Source organism: Vigna umbellata, chromosome 11 (genome assembly GCF_029865625.1).
Source record: "Vigna umbellata cultivar VRB3 chromosome 11, Vumbellata_1.0, whole genome shotgun sequence".
Classification (NCBI taxonomy): Eukaryota; Viridiplantae; Streptophyta; class Magnoliopsida; order Fabales; family Fabaceae; genus Vigna; species Vigna umbellata.
The window spans coordinates 23,009,883-23,031,135 of NC_142175.1; the positions used below are offsets into that span (position 1 = coordinate 23,009,883).

General features: G+C 35.8%; 1 protein-coding gene across 2 annotated transcripts; it reads right to left on the bottom strand.

The window, feature by feature from the left end:
• Positions 1–7,584: 7,584 nt before the first annotated feature.
• Positions 7,585–20,700, bottom strand: LOC124821728 (UBX domain-containing protein). Of its 2 annotated transcripts, XM_047293659.2 has the most exons (12): positions 20,469–20,700; positions 19,734–19,795; positions 19,261–19,580; positions 19,067–19,152; positions 18,896–18,976; positions 18,710–18,814; positions 10,930–11,052; positions 10,643–10,828; positions 10,448–10,567; positions 9,769–9,909; positions 8,883–8,939; positions 7,585–7,933 (listed from the first exon to the last, which is right to left on the bottom strand). In XM_047293659.2, exons 1-12 carry the CDS (start codon positions 20,544–20,546, stop codon positions 7,826–7,828), a joined length of 1,467 nt encoding a protein of 488 aa, XP_047149615.1. In that variant the 5' UTR covers positions 20,547–20,700; the 3' UTR covers positions 7,585–7,825. The 2 variants fall into 2 exon arrangements, with proteins under 2 accessions (XP_047149615.1, XP_047149614.1); XM_047293658.2 differs by having other exon boundaries at positions 19,067–19,580.
• Positions 20,701–21,253: the final 553 nt, after the last annotated feature.

Sequence of the window (21,253 nt, forward strand, 5' to 3'; positions counted from 1 at the left end):
TAGTTGATATGAATAAAAAGCGTAACCCTAAACCATTGGATCATCTTTGGGTGGTCAATATAACAACCTAATTAAAGGTTACATGACTTTAACCCTAAACCATTGTCTATCTATGCAAGATGCAATGGTCAGTAACTCACAGTTAGATCCTTTCTCCACTCAAACAAAATAGTTACCGTGGCTTCTACTTCTATCACGGCATAAATAAACACCGATTTCTAATTTTTCTTGTCATTCTCTTGTTAATTTTGACAGTACATTTTCTTATTAGTCAAGCATTGTTTTAGTCAGTCTCCTGTCAGATCATTGCTTCATTGCCTGTTTTGCCTGTTTCTGATAGTTTAAGATTGCCTGCCAATTCTTTATCTTCTTGTTGAGCACAAGTCTTACCAAGTCAACCTTTACATGAATCCTGAAACAATATTTTATTGAAAGTGAGAGGAACTTGAGAAATCATATTGAATAAAATTAAAAAAAAAAAAGTGGTATGTTTCGATCTATGAGTATACGTTGCATACAGGGTACTTCCATCTTCATTTTTCATTGAAAGCAAGGTAAACTTTAGAAAACATGTAAGAACAGAAGTCTCAAACAATATGTTAAATGTTCTTGTTGTTAGTATATAAATTGTCAATTTTCACCGATTATTCATTACTTTTAACATATTGTGCAGTAGCTGCAAAAATTTTCCCTTCATCGAAAAACATAGTCACAGATTCTCATAACATGTTTAGTACATTTTCAATTTCCAAGAAAATCATTAAGATTAAAGGAAAAAAAAAAGGCTCTATGAACCAAGTTGTCCTATTTCTTCTCTTCAAGAAAATGGGTATTCTTAGCTTCATTCAGATTGACCTGATGTTCATGTCAAACAGTGAAGCAAAGAGTTAGAAGATATGAGAAAAGCACAATATATTCGAATTCCCAAATTAACTAAAGATAAGTTTATAGCATATAAGTGAATGCAAACTTCACTTTGAAAGTCAATTTTGTGGGTCGAGTTTGGCTTAAAATCTACTTCTTAAGATAATATCATTCCACTCGTTATCTGGTCGTTATTTGACCATCCATTAATGTCTAGTTTCACGCTCGAGATGTATATAGCTTAGCGTGAGGGGTTGTGTTGAAAGTCTCAAATCGGCTAGAAATAAGGTTATTTAAAGCATATAAGTGGATGCAAACCTCATGTTACCAGCCAATTTTGTGGGGCGAATTAGATTTAAAATTCACTTCTAAGCATAATATCATAGAGCCTTGCGTTAGATTATATCCTACGAGAATTTTGTTTATCGAGCATACTATTTCACCTGTTATCAGACCATCCACTAATGGCTAGTCCCACGCTTGAGATATATGTACCTCAGCGTGAATGGGTGTTTGGAAGTCTCACATTTACTAGAAATAAGGTTATTTTGAGTATATAAAAGGGTGAAAACCTCACATTACAAGCCAATATTTTAGAGTCAAGTAAGGCTTAAAATTCATTTCTTAACATGGTTCACAGCCATGAGTTTGAGCCTATCTTAGTGAGATCAATTGTTTGTTGGACTTATCATGTCACCCGCTATCAAATTGTTATCAGATCAACCATTAATGTTTAGTCCTACACCGGTGATGTATATATCTTGGCGTGAGGAGATGTGTTGGACATCCTATATCGACTATAGATAAGGCAATTTTATAGTATATATGTGGTTACAAACCTCATCTTACAAGTTGGTTTTGTAGAGTTGAGTTAGGCTTAAAGTTCACTTCTCAACATGGTATCAAAGTCATAGATTATAGTCTTTCCTACGAAATTTGATATTTGTTGAGTCTATTGTTTAACCCACTATCGGTCCCCTATTAGACCATCCATTGATATCTAATCTCACGCAAAGATATATGAAGGATGTATTGGAAGTCACACATCGACTAAAGATAAGATGCATATACCTTAATGTGAGAGAGTGGATTGAAAGTCATACGTCAACTAAAGATAAGATATATATATCTTAACGTGATAGAGTTGTATTGAAAATCACACAACGACTAAAAATAAAGTCAATTTAAATATATATATATATATATATATATATATATATATATATATATATTCAAAAATCGTTATACAAAACTGTGAGACCCTGAAAATTTGCTCTGTAAATTACATGTCATTATCATCATTAATGCACCCCTCAATCAGTGTTTAATCCCCTTAAAAACCCACTCCCAACTCTGATTTCATCTCTGCTGTGCACTGGAAACGCATCACGTCACCCGCTCAGGAATTTAAAAACGCACTAAACTCTGCATGCACACACGTCACTTGTCACGATGGAAGCTTCCAATTCAGAGTTTGGTATGCAGGTGGCAGGCTGTGAGACGCTCGTCCGTTTTGACGTGGAAATCCACAAAATCTGAGATTTTGAGAAACTCTCTCTCTCACTTACACACACACTTCGTCTTCCCCAGAACCTAAAACCTCCATTTTTCTCCAACTTCTCTCTAATAACCTTTATCTTCTTTCTACCATTACTCATTTCTTTCAACTCAAATCAACTTTCTGAAACCGTAGGAACGTTCACGGCGTCGTGAGCTTTCACAGGAACCGAACATATTAGAATTCTGCATCCGGTAAGCTTTCAAACCCTAGAAACCCTTTTCTGAGTTGCATGCGAACCTGATACAGCTGCATGTTAGAATATACACTAAGTTCTCCTTCGTTCTTTTTGGTTAGAGTTAGTGAAACACTTGAGAATCACGTTGCGGGTAGGAAATTGTATTTGGGCAAGTTAGCAAACGTTCGCGTAAGGAGTTCACTGCTAGACCAGGTAAGGGAAGCTTATATGTTTAATTTATACTGTATGATTATATGATCGGATGTGCAAGTATGAACTGTATGATGTTTGAGCTGTATGGACGACCACTGTTATGGAATCTGGTTTCTGATTTTTATTGATCTGCATGTTGGTTTGATATGGATGAAAAATGGATGCTTTGTTGTGTGAAGTAAATCTGAATGTTGAGGTTGAATATGAAGTTGCTGGAATGAATGTTATAAAGTTTATAAATTGAAAATCATATGAAGTATACAGTATAAGTTTAAATGTTGAAATCTGGAAAATTGGTTAAGGTTGAGAAATCTGCACTTAAATCATGTCTTGATAAATGACGCTCGTCACTGTACGGTCTTAGACCGTTCAGTTTTATTAAAATAACTTAGAATGGAATTCTTTCATTTGGAAAGAATTCTGCTCGAGAACGAGCGTCCCCATTTGAATGTCTGAGTGTTCGTTAAGCTCAACTGAATATAAATATTTGAAACTTGTAAATACGGAACGCTCGGTCTTTAACCGAAGCGTTTGCCCTTATAGCGTTCGGTCTTCTGTCGAACGTTCGCTCTTAATAGCGTTCGGCCTTATGTCGAATGTTCGTCCTAATTAGCGCTCGGTCTTATACCGAAGCGTTCGTTCTAAATAGCGCTAGGTCTCATACCGAAGCGTTCGTCCTAAAGAGCGCTCGGTCTTGTATCGAACGTTCGTCACGAATTACCTTCGGTCATCTATTTAGCGTTCGCTTTAATGAAGTATTCGGTCTTATGTCGAACGCTCATCCTTATTCTTAATTTCTTAACGAACGTAAATAGCGTTCGTCCAAATATTCAATATTCATTCTCTTACGTTCGTTCAAATACTGGCATCAGTTCAGTATATATCAAATTTTACAAAGAGAATTTCTAAGTCTTATTGAGTATTCTTCTTATATTAAATCTGGTCCAAGGTATTTATTTTGAAATCTTCTAAGTACCAATATACTTCAAATTGAGTCAGTGCATTTAACGGGTCAAACAGAGATTCACGTCCGTCCATCCAGTGCTATATTTGAACGTTCGTCCTATTTCTTCAAAGGACTGAACGTTCGTTCTTTTGTACTCTTAAAGTTAAAGATGAGATTGATTATGAATTATGATAAATTACAGTGCGAACGCTATATTAGGTGATTTTATGATTATGGAATTTGAACGAGCGTTCCAAGGAGAAACGTCTCAGATGTGTTAAATGTTAACTTTGGTAAAGTATGAACATGGATAAGTTAAGCCTCGCAGTCCATCCTGATATTCCGTGATACTTCTCTTCAAGTAGAAGGGGGTAGTCATGTGTGGGAATGGCAGGAGGTCCTAGTCCTATTGAGTACTTTGGACAGATAGGGTTAACCTCGAGTGGCAGCTGTGAGATTAGATCAGTTACCACACCACTCGGGTGCAAGGACGCTTGTAACTACATGGTTCATACAGTCCGGACGGTCTGTCTTATATACTAATTTTGATGATTATTATTTGATAAGTTACCTGTTGTATGTGTGAATCGAAATGTAAATGTATGTGTTAATTGTATAAATTAAATATTATAAGCTTACCCTTGCATTTTCCATTGTGTTGTCTGCTGTCCATGTACTTTCGTCTTGTCAAAATGCAATGATCATCCGTTGTGGATGTGAGCAGATGGTGGTGCATCCCTTGAGCAAATGCTGGAAGAAGAAAATTTGGAAGATGCAAGTCTGGTTGATGTAGAAGTTAAAGCCGAGTCGTAGAGCGCTCGCGAGTTTTTGTAGTTAGTTGTATTTATGTTATCACGAACGTTCGGTTATAGTTTTGTAAGACCGTTTGTCCCTGAACTCTTGCTTGTATGAGCGTTCGTTATTTCTTTATGGTTATGCCGTTCGGTAATTAGACGCTAGTTCAGATTTGTAAGACTGCACTGTTTTTATGATTAATGTAATTAATTCTGATTATGGTAATTACTATATGTTGGGATGTTACAAAAACCAATAAGATTGAATTAATTTAAAGTTTACTACTTAATCTAATATTTTCTAGACTAGGTAGAGGAAACGAACTTCAAATTTCTGACGGCGAGATTCTCCGGTGCTCCAATGATCTTGATGAATTTTGCGACGTCGTCCGTGGTTAAGTTTGTATTGGTGCAGAGAAGTCTGAAGTGTTACTGTGATATTTTATTATGACTACTATAAGGATTTGAGGAATGCATGCAAAATTTATGGTTGGGCTGTGTGGTGGGACCAAACATTTAACTGAATTCTAACCGCTAACTTTAATGAGGTTCCGATATTCTGTTGTCATTTCATTACTGTTTCTGGTAAGTTTTAAGGTTTGTTTATAACTGTTTTGAATTTTTTAAACAAATTTCATTTGATTTCAAAAGTTTCATAAGTATCATATAATGGAACGGATTCATTAACTTTTTTCAAGTAATTTTGCTTAATTTTTAATTGGTTTCTTTTGTATTTATTTTTAATTAAAGATGATTATTCAACGCATAAAAAGTTAAGAAATATTAGGTTACGATATTCAGGAGATCCCTATTTTCGGGCAGAATCTCAATTTGGTCTTTTTCTGCGTCTCAATTGGGTCCTATTTTTGTGAAAATTGCAACAATTCGGCCGTTGCCATTAAATTGAGTCCAACGGTGTTAGTGTCTTGTTGACGTGGTTCGCTGGAATGAGTTTTTAACTTACATGTAGGGACACCTCTATCTGACGTGGCAGGCTGGTCATTTTTTTCAGATTTTCTTCTGTTTTCCCTACCTGAATGATCATCTGTTGCTTTTTCCCCACCAATGCTCTTTCCAAGAAGTTTAGATCTTGGTATCCCTGAAGTATCTTTAGAACTAAAGCCATTAAATTTATCATGGCTTCTATGAATGGCATCAAGCCCGTTATCCCTAAGATCTTCAGGCACCACTTTGGAAGAATGTGAAATGCCATTATCATCAAGCCCGTTATCCCTAAGACATGGTTTTGATCTGAGCATTCACAAAATTAGTTTCATATCTACTATGCTCATGAAGTTGTGAAATGCCATTAACAGATATATCATGTGTATCTACCAAAGGTTGGTTAATCCCTGACTGGTAAGCAACATCTTTTGCAGGAGTTGGCACACTGGAACTCTCAATTTCATTGTCTTCATCATCAGCATCAGAACCATAATTTCCAAGACCTAAAACATCTCCAAGAGAACTAGAATTAGATTTTTCACTGGAACCATCATTTTCTACCCTTTCCTTGACTGGTTCAAATCCAGCGTGCATTCGAAGCAGAGAGAACCCCCAAATCGGGTTTGTCCATCAGCCTTCGTCGCGTCACCAGGCGCCGCTGTCACTGGAGCACCAGATTTCGCCTCCTTCGTCTCCATTATCATGCAACCCTGCAAACAAAAGGCCCCAAATTTGCGAACACTAAGCGCAGGAAAGATCGCCCCCTCCGACACCTACAAAATCTGGAAGCGCAATAGCAACCTCTGCGTCGGCACTTCCCTCGCCGGCTTCGGCAGTCTCAAAATCTAGTGCGCTGACCAGAGGTTTCCTCTTCCTTGGAGACGAAGATCACTAGCATGACGTCTCGCCCGATCTCTCGGATGCCATTAAAGCTGCCATGGAAAAAGGTAAGAGCTCTGCCTCCACATCAGAGTTAGACTCTGTCGACGACCACTGTCGGGGTCGGTGGGTTTCTCCCCAGCCGCCACCTCCACGGCTATCATTCCCATCTTTAGCACCATCATCAAAAACACCAAAACCCTAAGGCGTGACCTTCACCACACCAAACGTCGATGGACAGCGCCTCTCCATCTCCTTCCATTTGTTTGTTTTTAAAAAAATATAAATATACACGTAAGACAGAGTAGACCTTACACGTCAATTAAAAACTCATTCCAGTGTGCCACATCAACAAGACACTGACGTCGTTGGGCTCAATTTAACGGCAAGGGCCGAATTTTTACAATTTTTACAAAAATAGGACCCAATTGAGACGCCGAGAAAGAAAAGGACCAAATTGAGATTCTTACCCGAAAATAGAGATCTCGTGAATGATTAAACCTAAATGATAACTATTTTATCTCAGTTTTAGCTAAGTTTAGCTTCATTTTTTCCTATGTGCCACTAGTAATGCACCTGGTATCACTTTTTGTACAAATTTTATATTCAACTAATACGTTTTACACTAATAAGTAATTATTATTATTATTATTATTATTTAAAAAAATTAACTTATTATAAAAATATGTTTTTTTTTTCAATACTATTTTTTTATTTTTTAATTGAAAAGAAAAAATAAAATAATGAGAATAGTGCTAATTTATCTTTAAACTTTACAACAATTGCAAAAACTCGTTTGAAGGGAATAGGACCAATTTTTACTTTTACGAATAGAAAATCTAAACAATAGTAAAGCCTTAATGAGAATATACAAACAATTAAAATAAACATTAATGAACAATTAACATGAAAACTAATTATATTTGAATGATTTTTCTTGTTAATGAAATACCCAACATAAGAAACAAGTGAGAGAAAATAATAAAAATAATAATAATAAAGAATATAAATTTAAAGAAAATATAAAGAAATAAGCAGAAAACCAATTAAACAATACAAAAAATATCAACCATAATGTTCTAAGACACGGTAGCCCATTAATAAGAAAGATGTAGAAAACAAATTAAACAATATAAAAAATTTACCTTCCTATACATATTGCCACATATATCATGAATATTCCAAAAGTAATTAGAAGTATAAACAATTGTGACAATTAATTGAAATATATTCTAAAATGGAAGTTGTTGAGAAGTAAGATTAGCTTACCACTTCTTTCAGTCCCTGAGTTTAACTGAACAAAATTTAAGAAGAAAAAAAAAGACAAACCAACCAAGCCAACAAGATTACATTTTTCTTTTTTATCAAAAGTCTCAAAAGGTTGTTTAGGTCCAAATCTATAAGGTAGAAAACTAAAGATTAAGATGGTGAAAGGAAAATAGGTGAAACTAAATCAACTCCAGAAACAAAGCTTCATTACTTTTGTTAAGGCCTACTTCATTGAAGGTTGACGAGCAATCGTTAATACTGTACGCACGACGCGGGTATGACTTCACCTGTTCAAAATTGAAGGAAATTGAAGTTGGTTGAACATAATTAAACAATAACTAATGTACCTGCATTACATACTTAAACCCAAGGTTAAAAAATAATCTTTTGATATATAGTTAGAATGTACAACCAATGTAACGGATCACAAAATTGAGTGATATGAAAACTAATAATTTCTGATACAAGGATGGAAAATAACTACCGATGTTGCCCAAACTCATTGACTAGGTATAGGTATAGGTATAAATATGTTTAATATCTAATTTTGTAAATTAAAATTGAATGTGTACTAAAGATCCATTGGCTCTGATCATGTTTTAACTATTATCAAATATACAAGTTAAATGCCACATTATCATGTTTTAAATATTATCAAATATACAAGTTAATTGCATTCCCCAAATCCTAATTAGAATCACTTATGGAAGTTGAAACTAGTATAACTAATGACATGTTTAAAACATATCTCGTACGAAGCATGTTGCTCGATAACCTTAACAAATAAGTAACGATCATTGACACCGTAAGTTACACCAATCACAGAAATCATTTCAAATAGTATAACAACATAAGAAGTTTTATTCAGACATAGCAGCTTTTTCTACTAGTGAGCCAAATATTTGACAACATACAATCTTTTTTAGATCAAAATTTGATTTTCGAAACCCAAATTCTTGTCTTCATTTTGATGCACCAACATCAAAATATGGGCCAGAATTTAATTGTCGAATAATCCATCGGTTTCTTTTCTCTAAAAGAAAAAGTAAAAGTTAAAAAATAAGTGTATCTGAGAACCGAACTCTAGCCTAAAAATAAGTGTGGTATTGGTAAACATTAGACACATAATACTAATTATAATTTCCTTTTTGGAAAAAAGTGGTATGTCACAAAACATTTCAACGACACACAAAGGTTGAATCGAGAAATCAAGTGGGAAGGAAAAGGGACACTCACAAATCTATAGGTTCCAGGCTTCTGTGCTCCAGATACGTCTATGAAATCAAAAAGAAGCTACCGAAGGTAACAAAATGACAATTCGTTAGCCAACTATCCATACTTTCATAATAATGTAAATAGGAATATTACTCCTAATAATGTTTGTCACGTGTAACACCTATTTCATAAGCGTGCATTCATGAAGAGAATAAGAGAAAAATACAAAAGACTTGTTTGAGTTTTTAAAGAAAGTAACTGACAAACTGAAGTGAGAAATTATTTTACTCTATGTTCTTGTGAGAGAACATCAATGATTTTGAAATAAACTTTCAAAAAAGTATATCTTAATTAAAATGCAGAAATACTACCAGGATTTTGATCTCATCCGGTATTAAAAATGAATTTAGGAAAAATTTCTCACTTCTCCAAACAAAAGAAAAAAAATGGGCCTAAGGGCAATAAATGCTGGTTGGTGCACGAGTGAACAGAGAAAAAGGGGAAATGAAGGAAATCTAATGAAAGAAGGGAGTGAACAAGTGTAGAAATCTGTCGTGACTGAAAGTGAAATGCTGAAAAAAAAAAGGACAGCTACCAAGAGGAGATTTGGGGAAGAGACATGGAGAATAATAAGTGTATGCTGTCTTGTAGTTTTAGGAGGGTATCCAAGCATATCTGGAATTGGAGGTGGCATTGGCTTGGGAAATGTTTTACTGTTTTGTAGTGTTGGTTGGTTCCTATATTCTCGAGTAATTATTCTGGTTTCTCTTTCCTGTTGTTATTTCTGTTTCAGAGCTGCATTCACTACTTCCGCAGAGATATCTCTCTGTAAGGAGCTGAGCTCCATTCCTTTAAGCTGAGAATTATTTAGAATTTAGTTTTCATCATATTCTAAAACTAATTTTACCTCCAGTTTGTCAGTTTTGAGAAAGCGACGTTCACAGCGACCACCATCTGGCATTCGAACAACAATAGTAACTACTTCATCAGACAACAGTGGTTCCTTGGAGAGCCTAAGTTTTTTCTTGTCAAGTATTTTCATCAATTCCTGCAATCAATCACGAGCCACACAAAATTCAATAGTGCTTTTAAAAACAAGGAATGGCATACACCGTACAAAGAAATAAAAAAAAAAAACATTAAAAAAAAATACAAGTCACGTTCAAGAAAAGCTTTTCTTACCAAGAGATCATGACTCTTAGTAACTACAAATCTGAGGAATCATGATTCCTATAGATGACTAAAATCTATTTGGTTTGTCATAAATATTGATGGAAAAAATATACAAGTTTCCTGGGAATCATATAGTTACACGACATCTTTATCAACAATTTTAATTATTGACCACATTAAACTATCTAAGAAGAATAATATGGTATTTATATTTTATATAGTAGTAAAACTTTTTTGTATATTTTATATTCTCATATCCCCTTTGAGAAGAATTTTTTGGGAAATGGTAGCTAAAAAAATCCCAGAAAACATGATTTGCAGCAGTAATGTTATATTTTAAAACATGTAAAGGTGAAATCGAACATTATAAACATAAAAAAAATCCCGGAAAACATGTTTTCTAAATGTATTACCTTTTCTTCAAGCATCTTTTTGCATGATTCTTCTTCCTGTGAGGACTGGCTTTCAGTTTTATTGAAAGAGTTCAATTCCTTTTGTTTATCAGCTCGTAGTGATGCTAGATAGTCAGCATCCTGCACAAAATTACGACAAATTAGGTATCATGTCATAAACCTTGATCACACAGGCATCATCGCAAGAATCTAAACCTGTTGTTGTTTAAGCAACCGAGAGTCAGTTAATAATTGTGACATAGAAGTGGACATGCACTGCGTTTCTTTTGGACGATGTTGCAGATTAGGCAAGGATGGAACACTGTGAGTGGAAATTTCACCAAAAAGTGCAGTTTCAACCAACAATGCTTCATTAATCTCTTCGGCAGAAATACCACCCCACTACAACGAGAAATAAGGCGAGATTATTGAGCATAATAATCATCAGTTTATGGATAAAGCCTCATGCGTACATAAAAGAATATTGGGTCTCCAATGGTTACCTTGTTAGAAAGAAAAACATCTTCATTTTGTTGACTATGACCACCAGCACTGTCAATTGACAAATGACTGCTGACTGGTTGTGCAACATCTTGAACTACATTTTCATCAGATGATGTTCCTAACTTGATTTAGAAAATAGATATAATTTGTCAAAGAAAGATATATTGGCTCTAATTGGCATAACTTGTTAAAAATAACAATAATAACTGAAAATCTAGCAATTAAAAGCTAAGAAACTAGGAGCTCAAAACTGAAACCTAGCTCATTAAAATGAAAAGTGCGAACTACCAAAACACTATCGTGCTGTTTTTCCATCTCAACCTTGTAAAAAATTTTAAACCGTTTCTAAAAGAGGTTGGCTCATTACATTTATTGATCTTACAAGGGTCTGTTGCGTTTTTGCAGAAAAAGGGATTTTCACCAAAGTTTGGTAACTATATTCCCCTAAAAAAATGTGGAGGCAGAAAGGAAAAAAAAAATCCTCATAGAAGCCACTATAGCTTTTATAGTTTCAAAAGGAAAGTTCCTAATTTTTATGAAAAGTGTTAGATATATTATCCTTATCTTATTTATTTTTTATCTTTAGTTAGTTTGTTATTATTCTTTATTTGTATTTTAGACTTAGTCTATATTTCTTTTATTATAAATACAATACCCTGTGTGTATATTCAACACAAAGGAAAATTATTCTCATACCTAATTTTACTATATTCAACATGGCATTAGAGCTTAAGATTCTTTTAAGAAAAAATTACAGGATTTATTGAGATAGTAGCTATGGTCAGAAGTGAAGAAAGCAAAAGCGAAATAATGCTAGAAACCCCAACCATGGAAAATTCTAGGGGAATAATGCTAGAAACCCCAACCATGGAAAATTCAACCATGGTAGCTTTCGGTCGGCCATGATGGTAGACCAGAAAAGGGGGAATAGCCAATATGGAGAAGAGAGGTGAAGGAGTGTGGTGTACTGTTGAGTATTACAGTTTACTAATAAACGGAATAATCGAAAGTATCAACTGTGAAAAGGGAAGTGATGCAAATTCAATACTATTATAAACCAGAAAACTCAGAAGGTTCCAGGACCCTCTACCAGAGCCAAGCTCCTGAGAAGAATAGTAATAATTCTTCTCCTCCCAATCCACTGAAAACAAAACGTGTCCTCCCTCACCTCCTACACCTCAGAATATATAACAACCCATTCTCTTTTTCTCTCTCTTCTAACTAACACAATTCCCTCACAAAGCTACGTCACCCTTTTCTCTCCTCTTATAAACTCTGCTCCACCTATTTTTATTATTTCCTCCTCCTTGGATCAAGGGTTCATTGATTTCCATAACACCTGGGTACGTATCAATGCCTTCTTCATAAATTAAAGCCTTGTCCTCAAGGCTAAACTCTGGAAACTGACTTCGAATATTTACTTCATCTTCCCAAGTGGCTTCGTCTGCATTATGTTCTCTCCATTGAACCAGTACCTGCTTCTTAGTTTCCCCTCTTTTGGTGTAGTTCCTAGTGGCTAAGATGGCCATAGGAACTAATACTTTGGCTCTGTCATCATCTAACCTTGTAGGGAAAGCATCCTCAACCTTATACTTGCCCACCGCCTTCTTCAGCAAAGATACATGAAAAACAAGATGGATCTTTGAAGTAGGTGGTAATTTCATACGATATGCCACCTCTCCTACTTTCTCCTCTACTTCAAATGGTCCATAGTATTTAGCACTTAATTTATGATTAATTCTGCTTATGACCGACTGTTGTCTATTCTGGTGCAACTTCAAAAACACAAGATCTCCACAGAAAAATGTCTTTCCCTTCTATGCTTATTAGCTTGAATAGTCATTCTGTCTTGGGCACGCAATAAATGAGACTTCAACTGTCTTAGTGCTTCATCCCTCTCTAGAAGATCCTTTTGAACAGCTGCTACCCTCACCTCTCTTTGAACCACCTGTACAATCTTCGGAGGAGGTCTTCCGTACACCGCTTCAAAAGGAGTGATTTGCGTGGAGCTGTGATAAGTGGTATTAAACCAGAACTCTGCCCACGGCATCCAAATCACCCACGTTTTGGGTTGATCAGTAATAAAACATTTGAGGTAAGTCTCTGGACATCGATTAGTTACCTCAGTTTGTCCGTCCGATTGCGGATGATACGCCGTGCTCATTTTCAGCTTTGTTCCTTGCATCTTAAAGAGCTCCCACCAAAACAAGCTCATGAATATTGGATCCCTATCACTCACCACCGAATTCGGTACTCCATGAAGCCTTACTATTTCTTTTACAAAAATCTCAGCCAAGGACTTTGCTGCATAAGGATGTTTAAGGGGAACAAAATGGCAATATTTTGTTAAACGATCCACCACTACCAAAATTGCTTCAAATCCTTTAGACCGGGGCAATCCAGTAATGAAATCTATACTGATATCATCCCAAACTCTTTCCGGAATCTGTAAAGGCTGTAATAAACCATTAGGGGCTGTTGTTATGTATTTCTGCCTCTGACATGTATCACAGGCTTGGACAAATTGTTGGACATCTTTCTTCATTCCTTTCCGGTACACATTGGCTGCAATCCTTCTTTAGGTTTGGTAGAACCCTGAATGACCCCCTTGCGGAGTAGAGTGAGCTTCTTCCAATAACCTATTGACCCACACAGATTTCTCCGGTACCACTAAGCAATTCTTATAATATAAAACACCTTGTTTATATTCATATCCCACATAAACTTGTCCAGCCTTCATTTCTTCTATTATCTTCTTCAATTTACCATCAACATGAACTGCTACATTAAGCTCTTGCAAATCTAACCAAACTGGAAAAGACACCATGCTCTTCATTTCTCCTTCATCTCTACTTCGCGATAGAGCATCTGCCCCCTGATTTTCTTTGCCAAGCGTATAAACAATCTCAAAATTATAGCCTAATAGTCTCGCCAACCAGTTTTGTTGTCCACCTATTGTTATCCTTTGTTGCATTAATTGCTTAAAACTCTTCTGTCTGAAAAAACAGTAAATTTGCGACCCAAAAGATAAGGTCTCCAATGTTGGATAGCCAATGCCACTGCCATCAACTCTTTTTCGTAGGCTGACTTCGTCAAGTTGCGTGAACTCAAGGCCTTGCTATAGTACGCCACAAGTCTTTTTCCCTGCATTAGGATCGCTCCAATCCCTGTCCCAGAGGCATCACATTCCAGGACAAACTCTTCTTCAAAATTAGGGAGCCTCAACACTGGTGTTGACGTGACCCTTTGTTTGAGCTCATCAAATGCTTCTTGAGCTCGTTCGTTCCACCCAAATCCATCCTTTCTAGTCAGCTCTGTTAGTGGTTTAGCTATCTTACCATAATCTTTTATGAACTTACGATAATAGCCTGTGAAACCCAAAAATCCACGAACTCCCTTTACGTTCTTGGGAATTGGCCACTCTAACACACTACTAACCTTTGTTGGGTCCACCGCAACTCCATGTATGGAAATAATATGCCCCAGATACTCCACCTTCTCATGGCCAAACAAACATTTTTCCTTGATCGCAAATAATTGGTGATCTCTCAACACTTCCAGCACCTTCTCAAGCAACTGCATATGCTCTTCCCAACTGTTGTTGTACACGAGTATGTCATCAAAAAACACCATTACCCCTCGTCTCAACAGCGTCCAAAAAACTTCATTCATGAGAGCTTGGAATGTCGACGGCACGTTCATAAGTCCAAAGGGCATCACGAGGTACTCATAGTGACCTTCATGGGTTCGGAATGTTGTCTTTGGAATGTCTTCCTCCCTCATTCTGACTTGATGATATCCTGAACGGAGGTCCAGTTTAGAGAAATATTTGGCCCCGTGTAACTCATCCAGTAACTCCTCAATAACTGGGATTGAAAATTTATCTGGAATAGTGGCCTTGTTCAAAGCTCTATAATCAACACACATGCGCCATTTGTTATTTTTCTTCTTCACCAAAATGACTGGGCTCGAATAAGCACTCTGGCTATGCCTGATATGACCCACTTCAATCAACTCTTGCACTTGTCTCTCAATTTCATTCTTCTGATGATACGAATATATGTAAGGCCTCACGTTAATGGGTTCTTGTCCTGGTTTGAGATGAATTTTGTGTTCCTTTACACGGATAGGAGGTAGCCCCTTAGGTTCTTCAAACATATCTTTGAAATGTTGCAGCAAGTGGTTTAAGATACTCCGTTGCTCTGGACCCAACTCTGCAACTTCCATCTTCTCTCTTTCCTCCAACACCCCGCACATTGAAATTAACAATGAATCCCCATGAGGGACCCCTCTTAGCAGTTTCTCTCCTTGTTGGGTCTGGATCTTCATTCTCTATTTTTTCCAATCCACAGTAGTCTCTCCCAACGTCGTTAACCACGACATCCCCAATATCACATCCATGTCCTCCAAATCAAAGAGAAAAGCATCAATTTCAAACTCACCATCATCAATCCTTACTTTGATACCTCGACAAATCCCTTGAGTCTCAGATTTGTGCCCATCTCCCATCAGAATCTTCATTTGTTTGGTTCTTTCCCACTGCCAACCCAAAGCTTCCACAAGCTTTCGCGAAATAAAATTGTGCGTGGCTCCGCTATCGACTAAGAACAACATGACCACCCTCAGCTGCTTAATAGGACATTGATGAAGGGGACCGTACACCCCACCACATTTGAAACACAAGCCCCTTTGTTTTCGGTCGAGAAGTTCTTGATAAGAAAGATGATTTGCTCCTCTATCATGTGACCCCCCTTTATTCTCAACAAAAGTACATTCTTTATTTCATGAAAGAATTTAGGATGAATAAGTTTAGTGTTTAAAATTGGTCTAGTAAAATTTGTTCAGCTTGTTGTATATGAAGGTTGTCCGATAATACATTTACATTTGTTCTTTGTGGATCTTAGTGTATGTATCTCATTCAGCTGAGTGAAGTACGCATGATTGAGATTGGTTTATAGTAGAACTAGATGGTTACTTCAAACTCTCATGAATAGCATAGTCAAGTAAATGGTACTTTGTTCCTCTAGACACTTCCAAACTTCAATAGGAATTATTACAAATGGAAACTTCAACTTTCCTCATTCACCATGACCACCCTCAGCTACTTCAGAGGACATTGATGAAGGGACCGTACACCTCACCGCATTTGAAACACAAGCCCCTTTGTTTTTGGTCGAGAAGTTCTTGATAAGAAAGATGATTTGCTCCTCTATCACGTGACCCCCCTTTATTCTCAACAAAAGTACATTCTTTATTTCATGAAAGAATTTAGGATGAATGAGTTTAGTGTTGAAAATTGGTCTAGTAAAATTTGTTCAGCTTGTTGTATAAGAAGGTTGTCCGATAATACATTTACATTTGTTCTTTGTGGATCTTAGTGTATGTATCTCATTCAGCTGAGTGAAGTACGCATGATTGAGATTGGTTTATAGTAGAACTAGATGGTTACTTCAAACTCTCATGAATAGCGTAGTCAAGTAAATGGTACTTTGTTCCTCTTCCAAACTTCAATAGGAATTATTACAAATGGAAACTTCAACTTTCTCCACAGTTCTAAGGGATATTTTTATTGCTATAACTTGAACTATGCGATATTATTAAGTCAAATTTTCTTCGTTCTCTCAACTTTCTAACTTTTCTTCTTTATATCTAACACATCTTACTTGGTCAAAATATCTTGATTTCGTGTCCCTAATTTTGGCAAAGCCTATTATTGTAGAAATCAGTCAAAATTAATAGAAATTATTTGAAGAATCCCTCCGGAAATATTGAGTTATTAGGAGGATATTTTTCTAAGCTAAAACGAAAGTGGTAGTTATTTTATCAAATCTCCATTATTTTTATTCTTTATATATTAGTTTATTTGTAGAGATTTTTTTTTTCCTTTTCTAGGTCGTCGTTTTGAGGAAGTAAACTTTATCTTCCACCCCATCTATCCTGTCTTCAAAAGTATGAGAGGATAAAGTTTTATTCCCTGTTTTTCTACACTTATTTATTTACATCCTCAGTTCTTTGTTCCAAGATTTAAGGGAAACTCCTCATAAGTCTCTGTCAGCACTTTTGTTGACTAATTTCTAGCCTTTCGACACCTTTACTCAACTTTCAACGTCCTTGCATCCTCATAATTTATTTGACTTATTGTTTATTTCTTTTTCTTGAACACTTTCCTACCACCACCACTGAATTTTCTTATCTCTTAGTCCAAAAGCATTGATTAACCCAAAATTAGGGATTGGCAAAATGGGTCGAGCCTGGCAGGCCAACCTGGCCAAAAAGAGTGGGTCAAGATGACCTCTTCAACTTGGCATCCAGCCCTGTGGGTTAGCCCGCCAGCCTGACCGAGGTCTGACACAGCTCAACCGATGTCTAACACAGCTCGACCGAAGTTTGATACAGCTCAACCGAAATTTGATATAACTCAACTGAGATTTGATACAACTAAACCGAGATCTGTTTACAGGTTGTTTCCACCCTTTCAACTCGGTATCAACCTGGAAGTCCATCATCGGCCCATTTTCATCTAAAAAGTCAAAAATTAAAAATAAGGAGGCTAGCCCGCCAGCCCAATAGGCCAACCGCCCAATGGGTCGAGCAATAAAAGTCAACATGTTCTTAAGTGACGGGCCACCCATGGCAAGCTAAAGTCGGGCTGGGTTAGCCCGTTTTGCCTCCCCTACCCAAAATTGTTTACACAACCTTCCTATCTTTCTTAGACATGTCACCCCAAATGAGGATAACTTTACCTTGTAATTCTCAATTACCTTCCTCCAATAATTTATCTTTAAAAATCCTGTCACCCTTGAGCCACCACTTGATCTTTGGGTTTATAACATGTCAAGTTTTCTGTTTACAGCTCTTACAACGGATACCGATAATCAAGACCCTATGTCGTTCAAAAAAACTCTCCCATATTTCACCTCATAATCCTTGTAAACTTTTTTATCAAAGCATCTTACCAAAAAGAAATAAATTTATGAACATGAGATTCCACTCTTACAAGTTACCAGACATTGATTTTTAATATGATCAAAAAGTCAAAATTGAAAAAAATATATGTGCAGTTGCAGGATCTCCTAGCCCAGTCATACATTACCGGTACAAGCTTATCAGATCAATGTTTTTAACCTAGTAGCATTTCAAAAAAAAGAAAAAAAAAACTATCAGATCAAACACCACTAGTAACTTATTTTCCATCAAATACTATTTGCCATAATAAGCTAGCCAATCATACAAGTTGTCTTTCGAAGTGAAAATGGACTATGTAATTGTACAAGTCCTCCCAAAAACTATTTATTTGATTGTATTCAAATTCATGTTGAAAAAATGATATACGCCAACTCAAATCATTTCATGTTTAATTGATATACTCGAAAATTTCGAGTTCTGTAAACTTACTATAAAGCATTTTCAACAAACTATGACAAATCTGTAACCTGAAATGGTGCAGAAGAATTTTCTATGCATTTTAAATAATACAGTACTGATTAGAAAACAGAAATGTACATTAGCAAACCTACGTAGAGAAAGTTGGAGGAGTCTGAACCAGATTACATAACCCTATAGGCTTTTAAGTAAAACATGTCAGTGGGAGTGGACAATGGCCAAAACACGAAAGAAAATAAAACATATTTGAATTTTTTTTGCAAACTTTGTGACCACAATGGCCCCATGAATCGTCAATGTAGATTCACTTAATGCAAGCATACATTTCTTCCCTAACACCCGTGCATCTCTTGTATATGTGTGTGAAAAATATAGACGGGTTTACAGGATACACACCTCTAATTGGTTTCTGCTACTGTTAGTTTTCTTTCCCTTGTCTAATAAAAAGTGACCTCCAAGCTGCCCTTCCTTTTCACGACTGTTTTTCTCTTGCTCTGCTGTCTAAATTCAACACAGCTAAGAATCAGAAATATTGGAAACGAAGAAATTGAATTGTACAAATATAATAAATATTTATAAAACCTCTAAGGATGACGCTATTGCACGGGCCAAATCATCATCTTCTTGTTGAAGAGTTTGAGGAAGCCCGCCATTAGATGAATTCTGAAACAATGATTTATTGAAAGCAGGGGAACTTTAGAAAGCATATTGAAATAGAAGTAAAAACAATATAGTAAATTTCACTGAGTATACATTGACAACATCAATTCGCTCCCACGAAGAACCTCCTCTCGTCTCCATTTTCGAGGCCTCTATAGCTGCCTGAAGCATTGCTTCCTCTGTTTCAGTATCAGGACCATGTGAGGCATTTGACTGAGCTAAAGGGTATTGGTTCTGATAACCATCTGTCCCACGAATTCCTAAACTATGAGAAGATAAATCTTCACCTGTAGTGCCCAATCCTGGTTGATAATGCGGCTCAAACGGATTATTGATCCATGCAGGAACGTCCCTCACCTCTGCCGGATGGGAAGTAAGAGGCTGCGGGCGGTTTGTATATGCAGTACCACCAGCACCACCAGTCCCCTTATATAGATCTCTAAGCTCTCTCCTATAATTTGGGTCAAGTAAGAGTGAAGGTCGAAATCTTCTAGCAGCATTAAGAAAAGGCAAGATTCCATTTGATCCACTGCCACGGTCTTGATTACTTGCGTCAGTGTTATTATATCGTGGGGCAGCAGCAGGATTTTGCCCTTGACCTGATAATCTAGTCCAGGAATCAAACAAACTGAGTAAAAGGACAATACCACTTCAAAGAAAACTCCGCTACTGTAGAGCATGTTTAGTAATATCATTAAAGATTCTCATTTCCAATTAAGATGACAGAACAAAAGAAAAACTATAAAACACTTTGCCATACATGTGCCTATCCCCTTCAAGAAAATGGGCATTAATAGCTTCATTTAGATTGCCCCCATATTCCTGCAACCAGTTAAACAAAAGGTCAAAATAATATAAAGGTCTGCCATTTTATTCATGAAAATGCACAGCATGTCACAAATTATGTATGTAGATATAGTGCATTGCCTTCTTAACATTGTCTCTGTCCAAAATTAATCAAGATCACTCTACATGTACAAGGACCATATTAAAAATTAAAAGTACAAATGACCAATGTGAATAAATTTCATCCAAACCATTTTTAGGAGAAAAAAAATAGAAAGAAATGAAATGACTAAACTAAAACTGTTAGTTTATGTACAAGTTAAAAATAGGAGTTTAAAGAAACTAAACTCAAACACATTTCATTTTTTTATTATTATTTTTCTCTCCTAGAAGGAAAGTAAAAATATGCACGACAGCTGGACCAAACCGATAATAGGTGAAATTTAAAAGGGTTTTACAGTAACATGAGACTAAATTATACGTTGAACCAACTAATTCAGCAATTAAGCAGCTTAAAATACGATAAATAATTAAAAATTATTTATAGTTTTTCCTTTTAAACGTTTCTTTTATTTCTTTTAGATCAGCGCTTCTTCTAGCAAGAACAGCGCGAGACTCTTCGCATTCGGAAAATGAAGCTTAAAGAACGAGAAATAATAGAAAACGTGAAAGGAAAAAAAATAAAGAGTGGGAATGTGAAGAGGTGGACCTCTAATTTCTGAACGGCGACGAACTCCGGTGCTCCGGTAATGCGTTGGAAGGCTGCGACGGCTTCCGGCGTGGCCATGGGTGGGTGGATCTCTGGAAGAAACCCAAAAGGTATTGTTTGATTGTGCAGTGAAGTGTCTTGTACAGAATCTTTATGTAATGCGCGCCACCTTATATACTTCGATTCAACTTGTGACGCAACGCAACTCAACACTCTGTACTGTTCTTGATGAAAAAGAAAAACTGCACTGTTTTCTATTCATAATAAATAATTAGCTTTTAATGTAGTTTTTTTCTTTTCTCTAACATAATTTTTCAGATTTTTTTTTTCATTTATAAGAAACGAATTTCATCAAATTAAAAGGTAACGATGCTAAAACAATAACACATTATATATAGTAAATTATATGTAACTAGAAGAACTAATGATATAACATCATTCATATTTTCAATCATCAATTTTTTTATTAGATATTTAATTATTGACGGGTCTTTCTTTTCTTTATTTTATATTAGTTTTAAAAGTATTTTAATCCTAGTCGCTTTTACTTTTTCTAAGTCATTTCAATTTCAATATTACCATATCAGGTAATTTCTTGCAATTTTCTTCTGGCACAGAAAAGTCTAAAATATTTGTAACATTTATTTTTATGTTTATTTAGAAAACCGAAACTTCTATGAGAATGAAAGTAAAAGTTATACTTTTAGAATATAATTGTTTCATTAAAATTTATTTCTTTTACATTATTTTAATTTATTTTATACTATTTTTATTCCATTCAAGTT

Bases quoted from the DNA above. Each gene is read 5' to 3' on its own strand.
- LOC124821728 (XM_047293658.2), bottom strand. From the start codon at position 20,546: ATGGCCACGCCGGAAGCCGTCGCAGCCTTCCAACGCATTACCGGAGCA. The intron at 18,977-19,066 runs GTATACTCAGTG...TCATTGTTTCAG, and splicing joins AGCGAATTGATGTTGTCAAT to AATTCATCTAATGGCGGGCT. The intron at 10,568-10,642 runs GTTTAGATTCTT...AATTTTGTGCAG, and splicing joins GGTTGCTTAAACAACAACAG to GATGCTGACTATCTAGCATC.